The following is a 19,022-nucleotide window of genomic DNA, read 5'->3' as shown; positions in this document are numbered from 1 at the left end:
TCCACATCTTTCTCTGACATGAACCCCACCAGACACAGCTATTGTTCACATTTCAGTTGATCTCTTAACCTCCAGATTCTCACTTTTCATGGTAATATCCCGCTACCAGGTTTTATTTGATGATCTCCATACCTTACCTGTTAGTGTTCTCCAGGACCTCAACCTTCTTACGCAGCTCACTGTTTTCATTTGAGCAGGTCTCAACTCTGGAGACAGCACAGTGAAACAGAAATATAAACACATCAGTTATTTATTCAACTGATTGTAAAACAAGCTAAACTTGCTTTCACTGAGAGCTCTGTGACCCTGCCTACATTTAAAGAAACATTACACCAATGAACTTCAGTCGTAATATTTAATCACACTTCATAGTGTGAAATACATGGCAAAAGTTGCATTAGCTGTCTGGCAAATGCAATTCTGAAATGATTCTGAAATCAGAGCCTCAAATTTCAAGTTTATGAGGGCTAATAAGCCACGAAATTAAAGACAGTGCTCAAGACTGAACCAAAATACTACCCATTTCCAAACCATCCCTGGAAATCCCCAAACTAAAGGAGATTGTCATGTAACATGAAAGAGGTCCAAGTAAAATATGTGACTCCTAAGAAGACAAACAGGACCATTCTTGAATAGCTTCAAGAAGAAAAAAGAGAAAAGGAAATAGCCTTGATATCTGGTATGCATGAGGTGGAATTTCAGAAGAGTAGCTCTGAGGAAGTATGACAGACTTATAAAGAGACAAGAAAAAAATGGAAATTACATCAAGGATATAACCAAAGATGGTACAAGGGTTTTAACAGAACCATCTGGTGAATTGCATAAGAGTAATACTAGAATATTCATCTCCTGGAAGAAAGATTAATTTGGGATATAAATCACTAACTGGGGGTTTGGCTCCTGCTTGCTAAGGGAAGTTGATCAGGTCACACGCTATTTTCCTGAGTCCTGCTTATTTTCCCAGGCAGTCCTGACTCACCCACTTCCTATTTCTGTTTTCATCTGCACTAGAAGACAGAATATACTCACTCTGGATCCATCTTTCCCTGAACATTGCCAGTCCACTAGGCCAACACAGTTGCCTGAGGCAAAGGCCAATACAGCTGGGTCTTGCCTAATTTAAGGTGTGAAGTGTTTGTTGGCACCTTAGCAGGCAGGCACAGTTCTGACCCCGACAAGCAGCTGGCAGGAGCAGGGCCTTTTCTCAGTCACTGCCACGAGATGGCACCTGGCACTTTGTGCATGGAACTGTCCCAGCAGCCACAGCTGGATCCCTTCCCAGTCCCACAAATAGTGCTATTGGACTGCTTGAAACAGGAAGGAGGCTGGCTTACTTTTTTTCCAGACTGTCCATGTATTCTTTCTTTTTTCTTCTACTTTCCTGGGCAGAGATCTAAGGAAAACGGAGGAAAAATACCAAATATTTGCATAGAAAACAAAAGTGTCAGAGATGAATTAATAAACTGGTAAAAAACCCCAATGTTATTAGAGTCAAGCCTCAGTCTTGTTCTCATTTCTGTTCCTGGCAAGCAAAGCACTGACTTGATCTATTTCCACATTCTGAAGCAAGGCTCCTCCTTTCAATCACACACAAAAAAAAGATCATCCCCTGCTAACCTTAAAAAGGAAATCAGATTCATCTGGAGAGAATATCCTAGGAGAAATACCAAAAGATGATCCCAGGACAATGTCTGCATCCAGGAGAGGAAAAGCCCATGAATGTACTAGAAAGCAGCTTTGCAGAAAAGGACATAGGGTCCTGATGAACAAGTGAAACATCTGTCAGCAGTGTGCCCCTGCTGGAAAAGCCACCAACCAAATGTGGGTCTGCATCAATGAGATTGTAGTTAGCAGGTCCAGGAGTGGTTCTTCCCCCTCTGCTCAGTGGCTGAAAACCACAGCTGAGTACAGCAGTGCAGTCCATGGCTCAGAAATAAATCCTTTGGATGTACAGAAGCAGGCCTAGAGGCAGATCCCTGCTATAATAAGCATGCCAGAGCACATGACATTTCAGGAAAGGCAGAAAAAGCTGGGCTTGTTCAGACTGAAGAAGAGAAGGCCAGGGAGGGAATCTTACTGCTGTGTTCAACTATCTCGTGCAGCAAAGATGATGTCAGAGCTCTCAGAGGCACACAGCAAAATGGCAAGAGGCATCAAATACAATTTGCAGCAAAGGAAATTCCAATCACACATTAGGGATTCTATTTATTTGTTTTTACAAGAGTGGCCTATATGAAAACATGGTGCCCAGAGACTCAGGGGACATGTCAATCTTTGGGGCAGTAAAACATGACTGGACAAGACCCTGAGCAGCCTATTCCAAGCTGACCCCACTTTCCAAGCCAGGGCTTTGACCAAAGGACCTCCAGATTTCTCCTATATATAAATAACTCTGACTCTATGTAAGTGGTACATGAAGCGCACAAGATCACTTCAGAAAATTTTGAAAAAAAAATTACAAGACCAAATTCCAATTCAGTGTGCCCAAATTTACACCTCTATCTGCAAAACCAGTAGCAGAATACACCAACCATGAAAAGGGTGCTAAAATCCTCTAGAACAAGTGAGCTGGCCAGGTCTGAAAAAAAATTATTCTTCCCTATCATTAAGATCTTCCCCATGTCAGAAGGAAAAAAAAAAAAAAAAAGGACTTGTAGGACATTTGACATCTTTGGTACCATCTTTGGCAAGTCACTGAATTCAGTGATCAAAAGACTAGTGTACTGAAATACACATCATATTTTAAAACAGGAAACAGAAAAGAACACCTCCCTCACCATGCAAAGAATACAGAGTTCTTTGCCTACCATAAGGGTAGGATTGTACTGATTTTTAAATGGAGCCAAGCCACAGCAACTTGATACCCTGCCTGCTAAATACTCTATTGTTAATGGGGTCAGGTAAATACCTACTCTGAAGCACACTTAAACTGACAGACAATTTGATGGATGTGTTTAGGAACAAAGAAAAGTATTTTGTTTAAAGACAGCTTAGAGCATGCAACAGTACCACAGACCACTACTGCCGAATTCTGCAGCATTTTTAAAAATGAAGGAAAAACAGGAATCACCCAGCAAAGCTAACTAATATTTACCTTGTTTTTTATTTTCCTGCGGATTTTCTTTAGAACTTTCTCCTCTGCTTTTGTCAGGGGCAGTTTGGTAGGGATTGGATAGCCCTCTGCTATCAGTGTCCTCTTCTCTTCCTCTGTCAGGATGAGAGGGCCTGTCCCCTGTAATTTCTTCAAGGGTCATAGAAATGAAATAAACACAAGTGTAAGTGCACAGTCCTAGAAGAAGAGGTTGTTAGGGAGGAGAGGCAGCAGGTCTCTCACTTCAGAGAGGACTAGGCCTACTACAACAGCCTCCTGCAACTGGGAATGTGTGGAAGATCCTACAGGTAACTTCCATTCAGAGTTCAAACCTCTGGGACAGGATGCCCTCAGAACAGTTGTTCTTGGCCCAGCTCTGTACACACTGAGGCCAAGAGTAAAACTGCCTTTGGCTCAAACAGGGAAAGAGACACATGAGAAACACTACTGAAAATCCCTCCCCAAGGATCACCACTTGCTAATGACACAAGAAGAGGACAGATGCAGATCTACCAGAGACAGGTCAACCCAGCAAGGCTGGGCCCTAAAGCATAACACAGTCCATGATGGGATAAACCTAATAACACCAGTGAACCCTGTCTCAGCTTAGAGGAGAGGCACACGATGTTCCCTGCGGGAACAGGACAGACCAGTGAGCAAGAATTACTGGATCTGCAGTTTTGACCAGAGATGAATTCATCGAAACAACAATAGAAAGTTAGCAAATCTCTGTCAAAACCAGTAATTAAAAAAGGGAAAAAAAAAAAAGAAAAAAAAAAGGGATAGAGAGACACAGATAAATGGTGGAGAAAGCCAGCTCAACTTACATGTGGTGCAGTCAGGAGAGGGGAATTGGAGAGCACTGAAGCTGTTCGTGACACAGCCTTAGCCGTGGCCTGGAGCTGGATTGGGCTGGAAGGAGGGAGTGATCGAGCCGGGCTCTGCCCTCCTTCGGAGTCACTGCCATGGCTGCTCGGAGGGGTGGGAGGCAAATGCAGGGGATCCACTGCTAAATGGCAAGAGAGACAGAAAGTAACACAAGGGTTTAAGGTGTCAATTTAAATTGCCACTACAGCCCCCACCAACACCACACAGTTTCCAAGACTAGGAGTGTCTGCTAAAAAATGGATCGAGCAAAAGTGGCAACTTGGAAGAGGTTCAGAGCATGCAGGTCTCCAAAGAAGGAATGAAATGCAGCAGCTATCTTTAGGTTTGACAGACAAAACAGGGCTCTGTGCATATGCTCCAGTCACTTCTACCTACACTTCAGCTCCTTCTTCAAATGCTTTGAGGCTAATGTATAATGTAAAGCACGAGTTCCCTGTTCCTGGGAAACCACAGTTAACAGAGGGGCTGTGAGCCAGCATACTTTCTCTCCAAAAACAATAGTATTTTCTAACTTTGCCATGGATTAAACCATTTGCCAGTATTTGCAAGGGAAGGGATCACATCCAAGGAGCTCCATGATCAGAAAGAAGAGAAAGGCCTCCTAAGGACATGATTTGGCACAGCTGAGAAGCGACTGACAACCTAGTGACAGGAAAGGCTTCAATGCACTGATGGAGCAGGAGCAGCACAGGCAGCCACTGCAGGAAGCTCTTTCACACTGTCTATCCAGGGCCATAAGATAAACTCAACTGCAGCCAAAAGAACCTGTTCTAGAATTGTCAAAGTGCTGCTTATGATCAAATGGGCCTGGACTGAGAGCAACAGGGCATGTCTCACCTACTCTTAATAAATGGACAATTTAGCAGATGCTCAAAACAGCCATAACTAAGTCACTTTTTCATGTGAGCTAAATTTACAGCAATTGAATTTTGAAGTAGGAAGATAGAGGGCTAATTTTCCACCTTCCACTTCTGTTATGCTTTGCAAATTTGAGTTGAAAATATCAAATGCATGGTGAGGGAGGATGGAAGAAAAATAGTAATTAAAAAAATCTTTAATACTCTTTTTGTCTCACATGTTAGCTCTTGCAGTTGCCAGAAGAAGAAACATATTTGATAAACAGAAAGGCCCTTAATCCCACAAAGTGAGCAAACAAATCTACACCTGGGTTGAGATACAGCCTCCCTTTATCCACCTGCTACATCATTTGCTTCTCTCCCTAGAGCAGTACTACTTACTCACAGAAATAAATTCACTAACAGAATATCAAGTGTTTCTAACTGAAATGCAGTTATCTGCTCAGATTTCACATCAAATATTTGGCTCTTCTAAAGTTTTCTTAGCTTTAATTTTGTTTAGCTTTCAGGGTAGGGATCTTTGCTTCTCCTTCCACATTAGAGTGTAGTACAAAGAGATAACAATTGTTCTTAAAACTAATATGCTACAGATTCACCTAATTTTTATTTTCATATAAACTCACATCCTGCTTTTGCAACAGAGGTTAACAGTAAAGTTTCTTATATCTTAACTAAGTCTCCTCAAATTGATTTCTTTTCTATCCTAAATAATCATGTACATGAATAATTCAAGTTTCCTTCAGTACAATTATCAATACCCTACAGAGAAAAAAAGATCATTTTCTTTGTGATGAAAAAGGCTGGGAGGGGGAAGAAAGAAAGGAAAAAAACCCTCACATAAAGGCTCAGATAGACGCTGGTTCTTCAACAGCTTGAGTTGAATCTATATAAAACAACAGCTTCAGCCTAAAAGCTAACATGGTGAATGAGAAATCCAAATATTTTATCAGGGTAAAGTACATTTATTGTACTTTCTGGACTTCAACCCCTATATTTTCATTTGGTATTTAACAGACCTTCCTTAGAAGAGAGGTTCAGGAACTGATCCACTTCATGGGGCTCCAATTTAATCTCTGGAAGAACTTTCTGGGTCAGTGGTTTCATCTAGAAAAGAGAAATTAACATCATGAAAACCTGGAGTACACATATTAAAAATCTTAACAGAAGGACACAAGGATTACTTCTCCATAAATGGAGAGGTTTCCTCTCCTCCTGCTCTGCCACAGGCAAAGCTTTAACTGCTTCACACAGTTTGCTAAACGAGGCTACAGAGAATACTGCCCTGACTAGCCCCACTATGCCTTTTCTTACTACTATATTTAGCTAAAATAAAAGATTACGCCTCAGAGATGACATTTCAGACTGAAAGCTAACATGTAACCCACTCAAATTACTTCTCTTAGCAACAGAGCGGCTGCTAGGATTTGCTGGACTGCACTGTCTGTTTGAGCAAGGACCGACACACTCCTGAGAGTCAGGGAGAGCCTGTTAAAGGTCATTGTCATCTGAGTGCAAGAGCAAGCTGCAGTCACTGAGCACCAGGTTTTGGGACCTAAATTCCTTTCACAGTGCTGAGGAGCAGGAAAAGGGACAGTCACTGCTGACTGAGGTTTGGAAGACACCTGGCTTGCCCCATTGACAGGGCTGGCACACCAGGCTGCCAAGCTGCTGCCCAGAGCCTGTCTGTGTGCTACAGTCCCAGGCCTGAGGAAGCCAGTCTGGTACACTAGCAGGTTAATTGCAGCCAAAATCTCTCTCAGTAACCTGTGTAACAAATCCATGCAATAGCAACGAAACAGCAGGAAGTCCCAATACTCTGCAAGTCACAGCATCCCAAGCTACAGCAGGACTATGTCTTGGGAACAGCACATTCAAGCTAGGAGAAAATTATGGGAAACTTGTGCCTAGCTTTCTTCAGTTTCTCATAAAATAATTTCTGTTGCACATATTCTTATCCACATCCAAGTGGAAGCATTTATTTTCAGCATGTATCAACTCCCTCCACCCTGGACTGACATTGCATCCTGAGGGCTGACAACAGCCACGCTTCTTCCTCCACTGGCTGGGGACCCTGGTGAGCCACCAGCTGCTGCGGCTCATTCTCCTTAACCCAATCACAAACTAAGCTCTTCAGAAGGCCCACTGGCTGCTCCAGCTGTGGTCAGAAAAGCATCACAAAGCTCCTTGTGAGGCTCATTGGTCCGGAAGTGGCAGCAGCTTGAAATGTCAAAGCTCCACATATCTGGAAAAAGTAACTTTGCAGGCAAATGGGGAAACTCTCCAATCAATCCAAACAAGGAGTCTTGTTCTGGTTAGGGGAAGGCATAGCAGCATTAAAGTGAATTCTTATGAAAGACACTCAGCTTGTCACAGGCTTGACATAGCAAATGGATTAGTCAGTTCAAGTGCAACTGGTTCATTAGAAACTATTCAAATATTTCTACAAACCCAAGACCCCAGACAAAGCTGTATATCAAACCATTAAGAGCTAAAGATGCAGACAAGCAGTCTGAAACACAAGCTCTTACAGTGATAGAGGAACACCAGCAAACATTTAAAACCATTAAAGCACACTGCAGTGTGCACCCTGAACTGCCAAGCGCTGGCACCAAGGAGGCTACGCTGGTATGCAGCCTTAGGAGAACCTGCAGCTAGTTTGCACAGAGAACAGAGAGTCTGCAGTACCAGGGCATCTGTCTGTAGTTGAGGCTGTTCCCCCTCCAGCGATGTGGCTGTGACGGTGAGACTGACTGAGGGAGCCAGGCCTGATGTCTCACATAGCCCTGGCTCAGTCTTTATTGCAGCTGGAGTAAACTCTGTAGCCAGACACCATTCCTCATTTTCCAGGTCACCTGCCAGGGAAGGAAATTGGACACCACATGTTTAGATCAGAAACAGAAAGACTACAAATGAAAATAATGTCATTCCTCCTCCAGAGAAGGGAAACAAACACAGAAGACATTTTATTCTGTCAACAAAACTCTGCCCTTACTATTCAGCGCTCAGTCAATGCAGATAACCATGCCATTTCAGGGCTGTAACCTAATCCTAGCCCCAGGATACACAGAGCAGCAGCGAGGACAGACACAGAGCACTAATCGCTGTACATTGCTGAAAGCTGCTAATGCGTAGCAGAACAAGACTAAACAAGCCACTGGGTAAAGCAGCCAGGGAGCCGTGTCCTAAACAGGCTAATGCCTCAGTTTTATCCCTCCTTCTAGAGATAGCCTTTAGACAGACTCCTGCTTCTTCTACTGCCTGCAGTCATAGCTCAAATGGTGGGATTATAGTTTTAAGAACAAAGTATTTGTCACACCCTAACTTCTAACTAATATTTTTTCCCCAAGGATTCATTTAGTACGCACAGAATACAGGCTTTGATGACTTCACAGTAGCACCAGTGGCATGGTGATCATGCTAATTTCCTCCACAGAGCCTCTGGGAAGTCACAGTACAGAATGCATATTTTATCTGGGAGCAATGAAAGGTGCATCATGTGTTGGGAGAATTATTCCCTAACCTCACTTATTGAAAGCTCACTAGTCAAGAGAAAGCCATGCAACTTTTCTCTAGACAAAGCTGAAGAGTTTGCCCAGCATTGCCAAGAACTGGAAGAAGGTCAGCATGGTAAGTTTAGCTCCCCATTTCCATTCACTGTTTGACTTGCTGAAAAACAGACTTATTTTCCCAGGTCTGAAGTATAACTGAGTACCAAGAACTTGGAAAGACTCAACCTTTGAAACAATTCCACAAGGCTATTAACAATCCCTTTTAAAAATACAAAATAATCAAAAGCATTTTTGGCAATTGCAATTCTGCCTTAGAAAACTTCCTATGCCAACTGAAAGACTTTAGTCTCTCCTCTTGCAGGAGAATATCCTATACTAGGTCCACTGCATCCCTCTGCCATGACTGAGCAGTAGTTGTGAGAGGCATATCCATTAAGTAGAGCAGCTGGAATCTGAAAGCAAATATACATAAAAGAAAAAAGAGCGCTGATCTTGCTTTCAAAGCTTTCTACTGCCTTCAAGCAGATTCTTTACTGCATATAGGAAATTAAAACAGAGAGAGTAAAACATACACCGTAGGGCTGGTAAAAGCAACAGATGTTTGAATTAACTGTGTGCTGCACCACCATCCTGGGAGGCAGCCACGGGGCTGTGGCTGCGCCACCAGCATTCTGCAGGGCTGCACAAGACCCTTCATTCACAGCTGAGTGTGCGAGCTGGTGAGATGTCAACATAGTTCAGCTGCAAACAGGTAACAAAAATAAGAGTGGGCTCACAGCCTCTGTGCTGCTGTGTGTCCTTGCTATTAAGACCACACACACACAGAGCACACCGGCAGGAGCTGGGTGCCTGGAAGAAGGGAGAAGAATGATCATCCCCAGTTCTAGCAATTACTTTGTGGTGGGATCAAACCTCCACCACTGGCAAGGAAGGAGGTAATTTGAGTAAAGACACACCAAGGAATTAAAAATGAAAAAAGTGTATCCTGTAATCAGAAGCTCAAGAACAGCAAGGCCAGCAGCTCTGCCAGATTTAACTGCAAAGCAAGGGCTAAACACCATATTTAAGCTTCTGGAGGGCTTACTCCCAGAGCTTCCTGGGAAATGCAGAAATGCAAAAATAGAAGCATTTATGGGAAAAAAAATAGGTAGGCCTGTCTAAATATTAACTCAGGAGAGAGGACATTGCTCTTTTTCAACCCTACCTGAGCCTCTCTACTCACAAACACGAGAGCACAGCTATGTCCCAGCTTGCTGTGTATGCACCACTCAGGTAAAACCTTTAAAGTGGTATCTGCCTGGAAATCCAGAATCCCTTGGCAAATGCAACTTTCAAATGCCTGTTTGGATAACTTGTGCCAAAACTGGCCCCACATCACCTTGTGCAGAGCCTCCCTTTGCTGCCTCTTGCACTTCTGGGTTGAGCTACCCCTGGGGCAGCACTATCGTGAAGGCTATGGATAAATGAGAGCTATTAGTGTAGCCAGTAATTAGCCCTTAATTTTCTCAAATTCATATCATCATGAAACTAGAAAGGAAATCCAGCCATGAGTGACCAGCAAAACAGGGCCTGTCCTCTAAGGCTCCACTTTATGATGTTTATCACCTCTAATCCCCAGACTCACCATGAATATTCAGCTGCTCTAAGACAGCAAGATATGCTGGCCTTTGGCTGGTCATTTTTACTCCTCTGGAAGCCAACTTTGCTGATTAACCTGACATCCCTGCCATCACCACTTAGATCTGCATAAACTACTCAGAGTTATTCTAGGCTTTAGGCCAGTCTAACCAGTCTGTAGATTACAGATGTTTTCCTGCAACAGCAACACACTGCATTTAGCACTGAGATAATTCTGAAGAACTGCATCTGGCATTTTTTTGACACTGCCTCTTACAATGCATGGTGACAGCTGTCATTCCAGATGAACAATCCTGTGAAACAAAGGGATGGAGGACTGGTCAAATCTCACCTTGATACTCTCCTCCCCCACCTTTTCCAAGTTGCTGTTACACATTACCAGGATCAGGGAGTGTTGTGCTACAGGTTACTTTCCTTAGACACATTCCAGCTTCTGTAGTCGTCTACAATCCCTCCTCTCCTCCAAGGAAGCTGCAAGGACATTTCCCACTCTCCTTTCTCCTCTTCCTGAGCACAGCAGGTTGAAATTATCTGAAAATCATTCTTAGTTTACTCTTATAATAGCTCCTTACCTTAGTGAACTCTGCCAAGCACTGTACTAGCAGAGCCAAGTGGCAACCCTTATCCCAAAGCCCTTGAGAATGTAAGACAAAATCAGAAAAACTTAGGCAAAGAGGAAAAATACAGAGAGGTATGGCACACACTCCAAGACAAGAGTATTTCAGACAGAGGGTTACAGAGAACCAAGAGAGAAGTTTCACAGAATAGTAAGAACAAGCAAGAAGGTTCATATCAAATACTGAAATGAAAAGGACAACAAGGGCTGGCTCAAGAGACCCACTGGGGGAAAAAGGAGGTAGGTGTCTTCTCCAAACCAAGCAAGATGTGCTGTGGTAAGAGTAAATGACTGGTGTCAAGAAGTTAGAGGTGTTTATATTTATATTTGACATGATCCAGGAGGTACACGTGAACTTTTGAGCCACAGTCCAAAACAAGAAGCTGAGAGTATAATTTTCATGATGGTACAAATTCTAGACAAATATGAATAAGAAATGCTGCATCCTCGAAGGTGAAACAAAATATGCTGCAAGTCATTCAGATACAGAGAGAAGAAAGCCTAAGGAAGAGATTTATCTCTCCAAATGGCTAAGAAAATATACATCCTAAGTATTGTCACTTTGGCTCTCTTTAAAAATCTCTTCTCAGGCTTCAAAACAGCTCACTGTTGAATAAGTGATCCTGACTGTCAGTTCCCTCTCCAGCTGAAATTTTTCACAAACCTCAGAAGTCTATCATGCAATGTTTAGATAAGTAGCATTCCTCTTTACCTACACTTTTGTAAGTCCATAAATACTAGGTATTTTGGCACATGGAACATGTAATTTAGGGAGTCCACACAGTACTTAGCAAAATCCCAGCCAACACTTCTACATGCAATGTATTAGTGCGGGTAAATTGCACATGTGAACTGAACATTCAGGTTGCAAAGCACCCAGATATTAAGAAATACCTATGAATGTTTAACTCAGTGTCCTTTTGCACACCACATACATCTAAAAATAGGAATGCTTTAATAAGATGACCAAACAATTTCTCTACAGAACCCATGCTTTATCCAACAAGCAGAATGCATGGTACTTCACTAATTGAGAAGATATTCCATGTTTTGTTCTTTGCACTGTCTCATGCACAGCCTCACCTCTCCTTTACCAAATACAATTCAAATTTTGTTCCCACAGGGCTATTTAATTCCCTCCTAGGGAAACACTCCATGACCTGAATTCATTTTGATAGTGGAGCTGAAAATTCAAGTAAGACATGAAGAGACTAAGGCCAAAAAGTAACTAGTAATTTGAAATGGCCAACTGGAGAGAACTGGAGACAACTGGAATTTTCAGATGATTTAGCCCTGTTATTGCACTTGATCAAAATCCAGTATGCGCTGAACTTTCAGGTTGGGCTGTGAGGACCTACCACAGCTACGAGTCAAACATCAGAGTTTCAACTCAGGCATTCAAAAAACCCATTCATCACAGCCACCCAGGGTTTGAGACACATGCACCTAAGATCTCCTGTATCCAAGACTAAAATTACATTTCTTCAGAAAGTTTCCGTGTGCTTATTTTGTCATCAAGCCTGAGCCTCTTCTCCTGCAGTCTTGTTTAGCTGTAGCTGTAATCAGTGTGTGTGATTTAGGCACACATGAAAAACACACAACCAACAACAGCTGTGTTTTTACATGTCATTAATATATACCATTTCTGTGTTTATAAAAAACATTTTTACAATATACACAGATATAAAAAATTCCACAGTCTCTTCATAAAACCAGGTGCAGCTTTCTAGGATATTCAGATCTCTCAGAAGAACTGCAACATTTTGCTTCATTTCTTGTTCCATGAACATGTTACGGAAAGGCAGGGTAGGAAAAGTGGAAAGCAAGGTCCAAAATGCTTACTTCAACTGTACAGTTTTTCTAATATCAGAGTTCCCAGAAAGTTTTGCTTTCCTTTTGTCATTTCTATCCAACTAATTCTTCAATCTTGTCTAACATACCACCTCCTTTCCTGTGAAAAAGTAGATCTTTTCCAACATTGACTAAATTTCACCCTTTCTGATAGATGTACAGAAAAACAGAACTTTAAAATAACTAAAATGGTGTCCCTTGCTCCCCACACTCTTTTCAGCACTCTTCATTAGAGTTTACAGACTTATTGCTGGATAATTAAGTTGCATATGTGTTTACTGTGCATTTTTGAATACATGAGAGACGTACTCTGCATCTCACCCTCACGCCTCTCAAGTACAGAGAATGCAAGAATCCAGAAAAACAACATGAGTTTCACCTTTTTTTTCCCTGCAGTAAAAATAAAAGTAAGATAGCACTACTATGTAAACAGCCCACATAAACGGTGCACCACTGAACACAATCTTCAAGGGGAATAAAAGCCCATACCACCATTACAGATCTCCATCACAGAAAACAGATGCATGCACTGAATGTTATTTCAAACCAGTGTGCAAATAAGACCTCTAGAATCATCAAGGGATATATCTTTATCTGCATGATGAGAATGAAGAGGCAGCTTTTGCCTCCTCCTTAAAGTTCACTGTTCGAGCGATGGATAAAATAACTTAAGAGAAAAACAAAACTGAAAACTTAAGGAGACCACAGACTATCAAAGTGCTCTGCACAGGTATCAGAAAAGCCATCTCTGGCTGTTCTGCAGAGGGTAATGCAGGAAGTTCTTTCATGAGTCAAAGTGTTCTCCAGCCAAGTGTATTTAAATAGCCTCCCTCTTCAGTTGTGTTAGAGATTTGAACAATAGGGCTTCAACTAATTCCTTCTGGTGCATGACAGGCCTTACACCATCATCATGCACCCCAGGGCTGGATGTATAGCCCACCTGGCTTCTGTACTGCCCTGCCGTGGACAACCATCTGCAGGCTCAACACCACACGTTAATGACACACTTGGATGCAGATGGTGCTTAAACGACACCAGGGGTCCCTGTGTGCAAAGGGGTCCCTGAATCCTCCCTCCAAGGCGAGTGCCTCTATACATGGACAAGGAGGATCTAGGGGTGTTCAGGAGCTCTCCACCACAGAACAGCTGCCAAGGGAAAGCACCTCTTAGGAGAGGCTCACAAGTTGTTTGTGGGGAAAATGACTGCTTGATCTGTCAGAGAAGCAGCTCTGCACCATGAGCCCAAAAGGACTGCTGATGCTCACATTTTGGGCATGCTGCTGAACATGCTACTTGCAGGGAAGGAAGTTCAGTGTTCCCAGCTTTGGAGTCAGAGCCTTTCCCGCCTCCCAAAGGGAAATAGGACCTTCCTGGAGAAATAACTGTTTCCTTCTCTGTCCCCTGGGTTCGGACAGTTCTCAGTGCCCAGCTCTGGACTCACATAACGCTCCTTGTCAGACACAAGCCCTGTTTATTATGCCTGAAATGCTGAACTCCAATGCCTGTACCTCTCCCGCTCTCTCCTTTGGGAGGTGAGAGCCCACATTCATCAACAAACAGTTCCTCTTACAGATTTTCCAGATGGCATTTCCCCCTCTCAGCGTGCACACGCTCCCACCGCCAATAATGAAACCGAAGCTCTCAGAACTGCTGCGACAAAAGAGATACTGTTTGACTACCAAACATTGGGGTCCTTTTTAAAGTGCCTGGAAGGGAAAATTAAATAAAAGGGCAAAGATGAGCAGCAGTGATACACAGTAATTAAAATGCATAGCAGAAATAGCTTTTTTCATAACAAATGATCATCGTTCATACCGGTATTCCCTCTTTGACCAGCATGGAGACCATGTAAAACCCACAGATAATTTTCACCACTATCAAACTTACTAGGATAGAAACAAAGACACATCAACTTTATATACCTGGAAGTCAGGCACACACTGAAGTGGTAGCTGGATTTACAGCCTTAAAGTTGGATGTCATTAAATGTCCTACATAAGACTATGATTTCTTTTCTTTTAAGTTATGAGAAAGTTATCCACAGAAACAATGTGGTCAAATAAAACAGTCCTCTCTCTCTCTCAGGTCTGAATTTTCCTCCTCACACCCCACACATATGCTGTGAAGGCAGATCTGTATTATGGCTTCAACACATATGAAATGGACTTGATGCTCACAGTGCATAACTAAGTGAGTACAAGCTGTCAGTGCAACACTACAGAAAAAATGAGATCACTGGTTTCACAAACAGCAGGACTGGAAGTGGGAGGAGTATTCCCATAATATGCATCATCAGGGAAACTATTCCTGGGAAATCAGTTCCTGTAGTCACTTGACAAAGCGTTTGAAAAAGAAACTGCAAAGGTCCCTGTATTGAGCAAGGCATGACAATAGCTGAATGTCCAGAAGATTCCACCTAGGGAGAAACATCAAGGAAGTGCAGTTCATTTAGACTGTATCCAAGCAGCAATCAAGAGGGAACTTAATCACAGCCTACAAACACCTAAGGAAAGAGGTTTCAGAGAACAGATGGTTCTTTAAAAGAAACAAAGACTATAATGAGATCTCATCTATGTGTAACTGGAAGCTAAAGAAGGCCAGACTGCAAATAAAGCTGACAATTATTACAGTAACCATAAGTAAACACCCACCTCTAAATCAAAACTAACATTTTTCAGACATGCTGCTGCTCAAGTAGGAGTTAGAGGGCTGATGCAGAGTGACCTATTGAGATTGTGGACCTTAGATATATAGAAGTTCAAAAATCTTCTCATACTCTGGTGTAAATGTAGTTGTTGTCAATGCTCTCAGGCATATGGTCTGATTCTAGGTGTGTCCTGTGCCGGGCCAGGAACTGAACTTGATGATCCTTATGGGTCCCTTCCAACTCAGAGTATTCTATGATTCCATGATTTTAACACTGTAGATGGTGACAAGGATTGACTGACACCTTTCCACATAAAAATCATTCAAATACAGGCCACTCCCACTAAATGGCTTTCTCCTCATTTCCTAAATAAACACATTAAAAAAAAAAAAGATGCAGAAAACAAGTTGCAGGGATATGCTCTAAAAATCATCAGTATGGCTTTGACAGCAACTTTTGAAAGCACGAGTGAATTTCTTTGCTCATTTAAGTTTTCTCCACAGTCAGTGCAGCAGAGATTCCCGTTTTCATTGTTCATTGTATCTGGAGAAAAACAGACAGAAGCAGGACATTGTACCTCTCTCTATATAGCCTATATAAAAAGAATAAAATAAGGATACGTAATATAATCTACTTTAAATAATAAAACTCTTATGACTCACATATATACTACATATATATGTGTATATTATATGTGTGCATACATATGGATACAAATAAAACATATGAAGACCAAACGGAGCCTCAAGCCCAGAGGTACTGCTATGCGAAAAGACAATGCATGACACTGATTACTGCCTGTGAACTCTATCCCGAAGCAACGGTTTTCCATAGCCCTGTCTGAGATGAGGGCTGGATTTATTGTTGAAGGGCTGCTTGGACTGGAGAAGTGAGAGCCATGTTTTTGAGGTTTTGTTTGGTTCGTTTTGGTTTCTTATTTGTTTGTGTTTTTCAAATCATGTGGGGAAACGGACTTGAAGTTTAAAAGTTGAAAAAGAAAGCTCAAGTTTTAAAGGCACATGACAGAAAAACAACTTCAGCAGTAAAAAACCCAGTAACAATACAGGTTACAGTCTTGGGCCAGCCCCACTTTTGGCACAGCTAGGAGTAAAACAGAAACACACCATTTCATCAATCAGTTTGTCAAACCTTCAGCCAAGACAAGCCTCTTCAAATCCAGAAGTAATTTCAAAGCAGGAAAGCACCAACAGGAGGGGCAGGTGGAGACTCGGATTATCTCAAAAGCAGAGCCCTCAGGGGACTGGGAAAGGAATGCACCCAGCCACCAGAGCACGATCTGAGGAGACACCCAAATGACTGGTCAGCTGTCCACTGTCTCTACCCTGCCAGGTCACAAAGTGAAAAACACCAGAAAAATCAAACACACACCCACCACAAAACACCCCCAGCATTCGAACTCATCTCAGAGGATGAAGAGCCCCACACAGATGCTGCAGGCTCTGCCTTCACACTCCTGGTACACACCAGCCCTTCAGTATTACCTGTACTCAGCTGTCACCTATGCATCTCACATGTCCAAAACAAGGGACAGCCACCATCCTAAGCTCTCTACCCACAGCTAACAAGATCAAGCATGAGAGGGCAGGGTAGAAGCCTACACTCACATCTCAAGTCACAAGGAGAAAAACCATAGTGCCTGCTGAAACTTGGGTGCTGCCTTGCTCCTGGCTGTCTGACCCACAGCCCTCTCTTTCTATAAGGCTGCAAAGACTGGAAAACTGAAGACAAACCTGCACTGACCATAACAGAAAATTAAGGCTTCTTTCCCTATTTTTTTGCAGATGTCAGAAATTAATTTGTGCCTCGAAAGGCTGCAATGAGATCTTCCTTACCCATCAGCCCTACTACTCTCAGTCTGCCCTCCCAGCTTCCCTATGTCCTTTCAAGAGCATTTTCCACTCCACAGCCAGCCACTGTCCTTCACCACAGTCATTCTACAGTTGTTTCAAAAACCCCAGGGCTCAAAACTAGAAAGCAGAAACCCCGTGGGAGAGAGGTGGCAGTGCAGCTGGTGTGGATAGTTCGTCAACAGGACACAGCCTTCTTTTTCATGCTGCAGCCTGAAGCCATCCCCAGGCCATATGCCTTGCTCACCAGTTCAGGCAAATTAAAGTGATCAGCCAGCTGCAAGCAGGCAGGTCAAGCCTGTAAATCTCTCTCCCTCTAGCATCTTTAAAGTTCATGCAAAACTGAATCTAAGAATATAATCTCATCATGGGGAGAAACCAAATAACGCATTAAATGCCAGGTATGTTGTACACATGTGCTTTAAAACTGACACATTCAGGGAGCCCACACTAGAAACAGGCTGCAAGTATTCAAAAAAGTTATTCTGTACAAAGCTGGGGAAAGGGCCTCAATACAGTGAAGTCAGAAGAGTAGGTGGGGAAAGCCAATGTTTGGACCTTGGCTTTACAGACACTGAAATGTGTTCTCACATTGAACTTAACAGGACTTCTCGGAAAAGTTAAACCCAGGCTCACGAGTTTCCTAGGTTTTACAGCTATAGCTCCTTTTAGAAAAAACTTTATATAAAATTTACAATTACAGGAATAGGTCAATTCAGCAGCTGCAGAATCTACAGTAATGGCCAGGCAGTGGCCAGCAAGAAACAGCCCACAGCAGAAATTACTTGTTCCTCTGCAGGAAAATGGAGTCAGAGCAACCAACCACTCCAACATAAGAGCTGAGAGGAAACATTAAATAACATTTTCAATAAGGTGGTGGGAGACTTGGGGCGGGGAGAAAAACAAAAGACAGGAATAGACACCAGAAGGCTTAAGCCTGTCTTGAAGATCATGTGCTGAACAATGATCCTTTTTCTCAGCCTCCCTGCATGTTGGAGCTCAAAAAACATGCCTCACCATGGAAAAAGCATGAAAACACTACAAGAGCTCACCACTCTGTCCATTGGAATGGGTATTTGGAGAATGCAAACTTTTTGGACATTTCTATATAGGTCTCAGCTCCTGCCACTCCACAAAAATCATCAGGGTGATGGCTTTGAATATCTATCAGACAGCCAGATTCACTCTAAAACTGCAATTTCCTTAATAATTTCTCTGAGCTTCACTGCTTTGAAGTCAATAGGTGTGGAAAGGTCGTGAACATGATTCGGGGGTTAAAATTAAATAAAATTCCAAACACCAAGAAAAACTCCTCCTCCTCCTCCTCCTCTCTTATGAAACACTCTGCAGAATGAACATAAGACAAAATGTTTTCCATTTATTTTCTATTTTTAAACCCACTTGCTAATGTTTCTTGGCTTTTTAAAACATCATTTGACTACAGCTCTATTACAGTGGTCTCAGCAGTATGAATTTCTTCAGGAATTTTCCCCAAAGGAAACTCCCCTCACTTTTAGTCTAATTTGAAGTTTCTCCCTATGAACTTCCAGAAAAGCTTAGTTTCTGATGTTCCTTATGCTTGTTTTCCCTTCCACAATTAACATCTCCCATAGGTGTTAATTTAAAAATATTCACATAAAACAGCTAGAAACGGAAGGCTTTCTACAGATGATGTTTCCCAATCACTTCCAAAAATCCTGTCCTACACTGAAAAATACTTCTCACAGGTTTTATTAGTTGTCCCCTTGTAAAATCTCTAAAAGATTTCATCTTGTTCCAACAGAGCACTTTGGACTACAAAACTGTCAGCCTTTGAAGACCTGTCTGGTGGATCTTCATAAACAGCTTAGCTGGTCAATGCTTAGCCACAAGCACTAATCTCTCTCCCTTTTATTGTAATGCAGCTTAACACTCCACTGCTTTGCACTGTAAAGCTAATGGTGAAGATAAACCAGTTATTAGGAGGCAAAGTCTGACATTGCAATTATTCCTTACAGTTAACAGATATTCACGGTCTCGCTCCTCCACCAATCACTTCACACCAGAACAAGAAGGTT

The 19,022-nt window shown here is 42.4% G+C and overlaps 1 protein-coding gene across 4 annotated transcripts in view; it reads right to left on the bottom strand.

The window, feature by feature from the left end:
* The window catches only part of CREB3L2 (cAMP responsive element binding protein 3 like 2), a 70,051-nt gene that overhangs the window by 11,633 nt on the left and 39,396 nt on the right, over positions 1-19,022 (bottom strand). For 3 of the 4 annotated variants that reach the window (XM_083859469.1, XM_083859472.1, XM_083859471.1), the window contains 6 exons: positions 7,522-7,688; positions 5,853-5,940; positions 3,919-4,100; positions 3,095-3,241; positions 1,335-1,393; positions 138-206 (listed from right to left, as the gene is read on the bottom strand). In XM_083859469.1, coding sequence (XP_083715595.1) covers positions 138-206; positions 1,335-1,393; positions 3,095-3,241; positions 3,919-4,100; positions 5,853-5,940; positions 7,522-7,688 — 712 coding nt within the window. The remainder of the gene's footprint in view (positions 1-137; positions 207-1,334; positions 1,394-3,094; positions 3,242-3,918; positions 4,101-5,852; positions 5,941-7,521; positions 7,689-19,022) is intronic. The other variant, XM_083859470.1, reaches the window with a different exon arrangement.

Source organism: Zosterops lateralis (assembly GCF_965231275.1).
Source record: "Zosterops lateralis genome assembly, chromosome: 4".
NCBI classification, from domain to species: domain Eukaryota; kingdom Metazoa; phylum Chordata; class Aves; order Passeriformes; family Zosteropidae; genus Zosterops; species Zosterops lateralis.
This window is presented reverse-complemented; position numbering and strand designations above follow the sequence as displayed.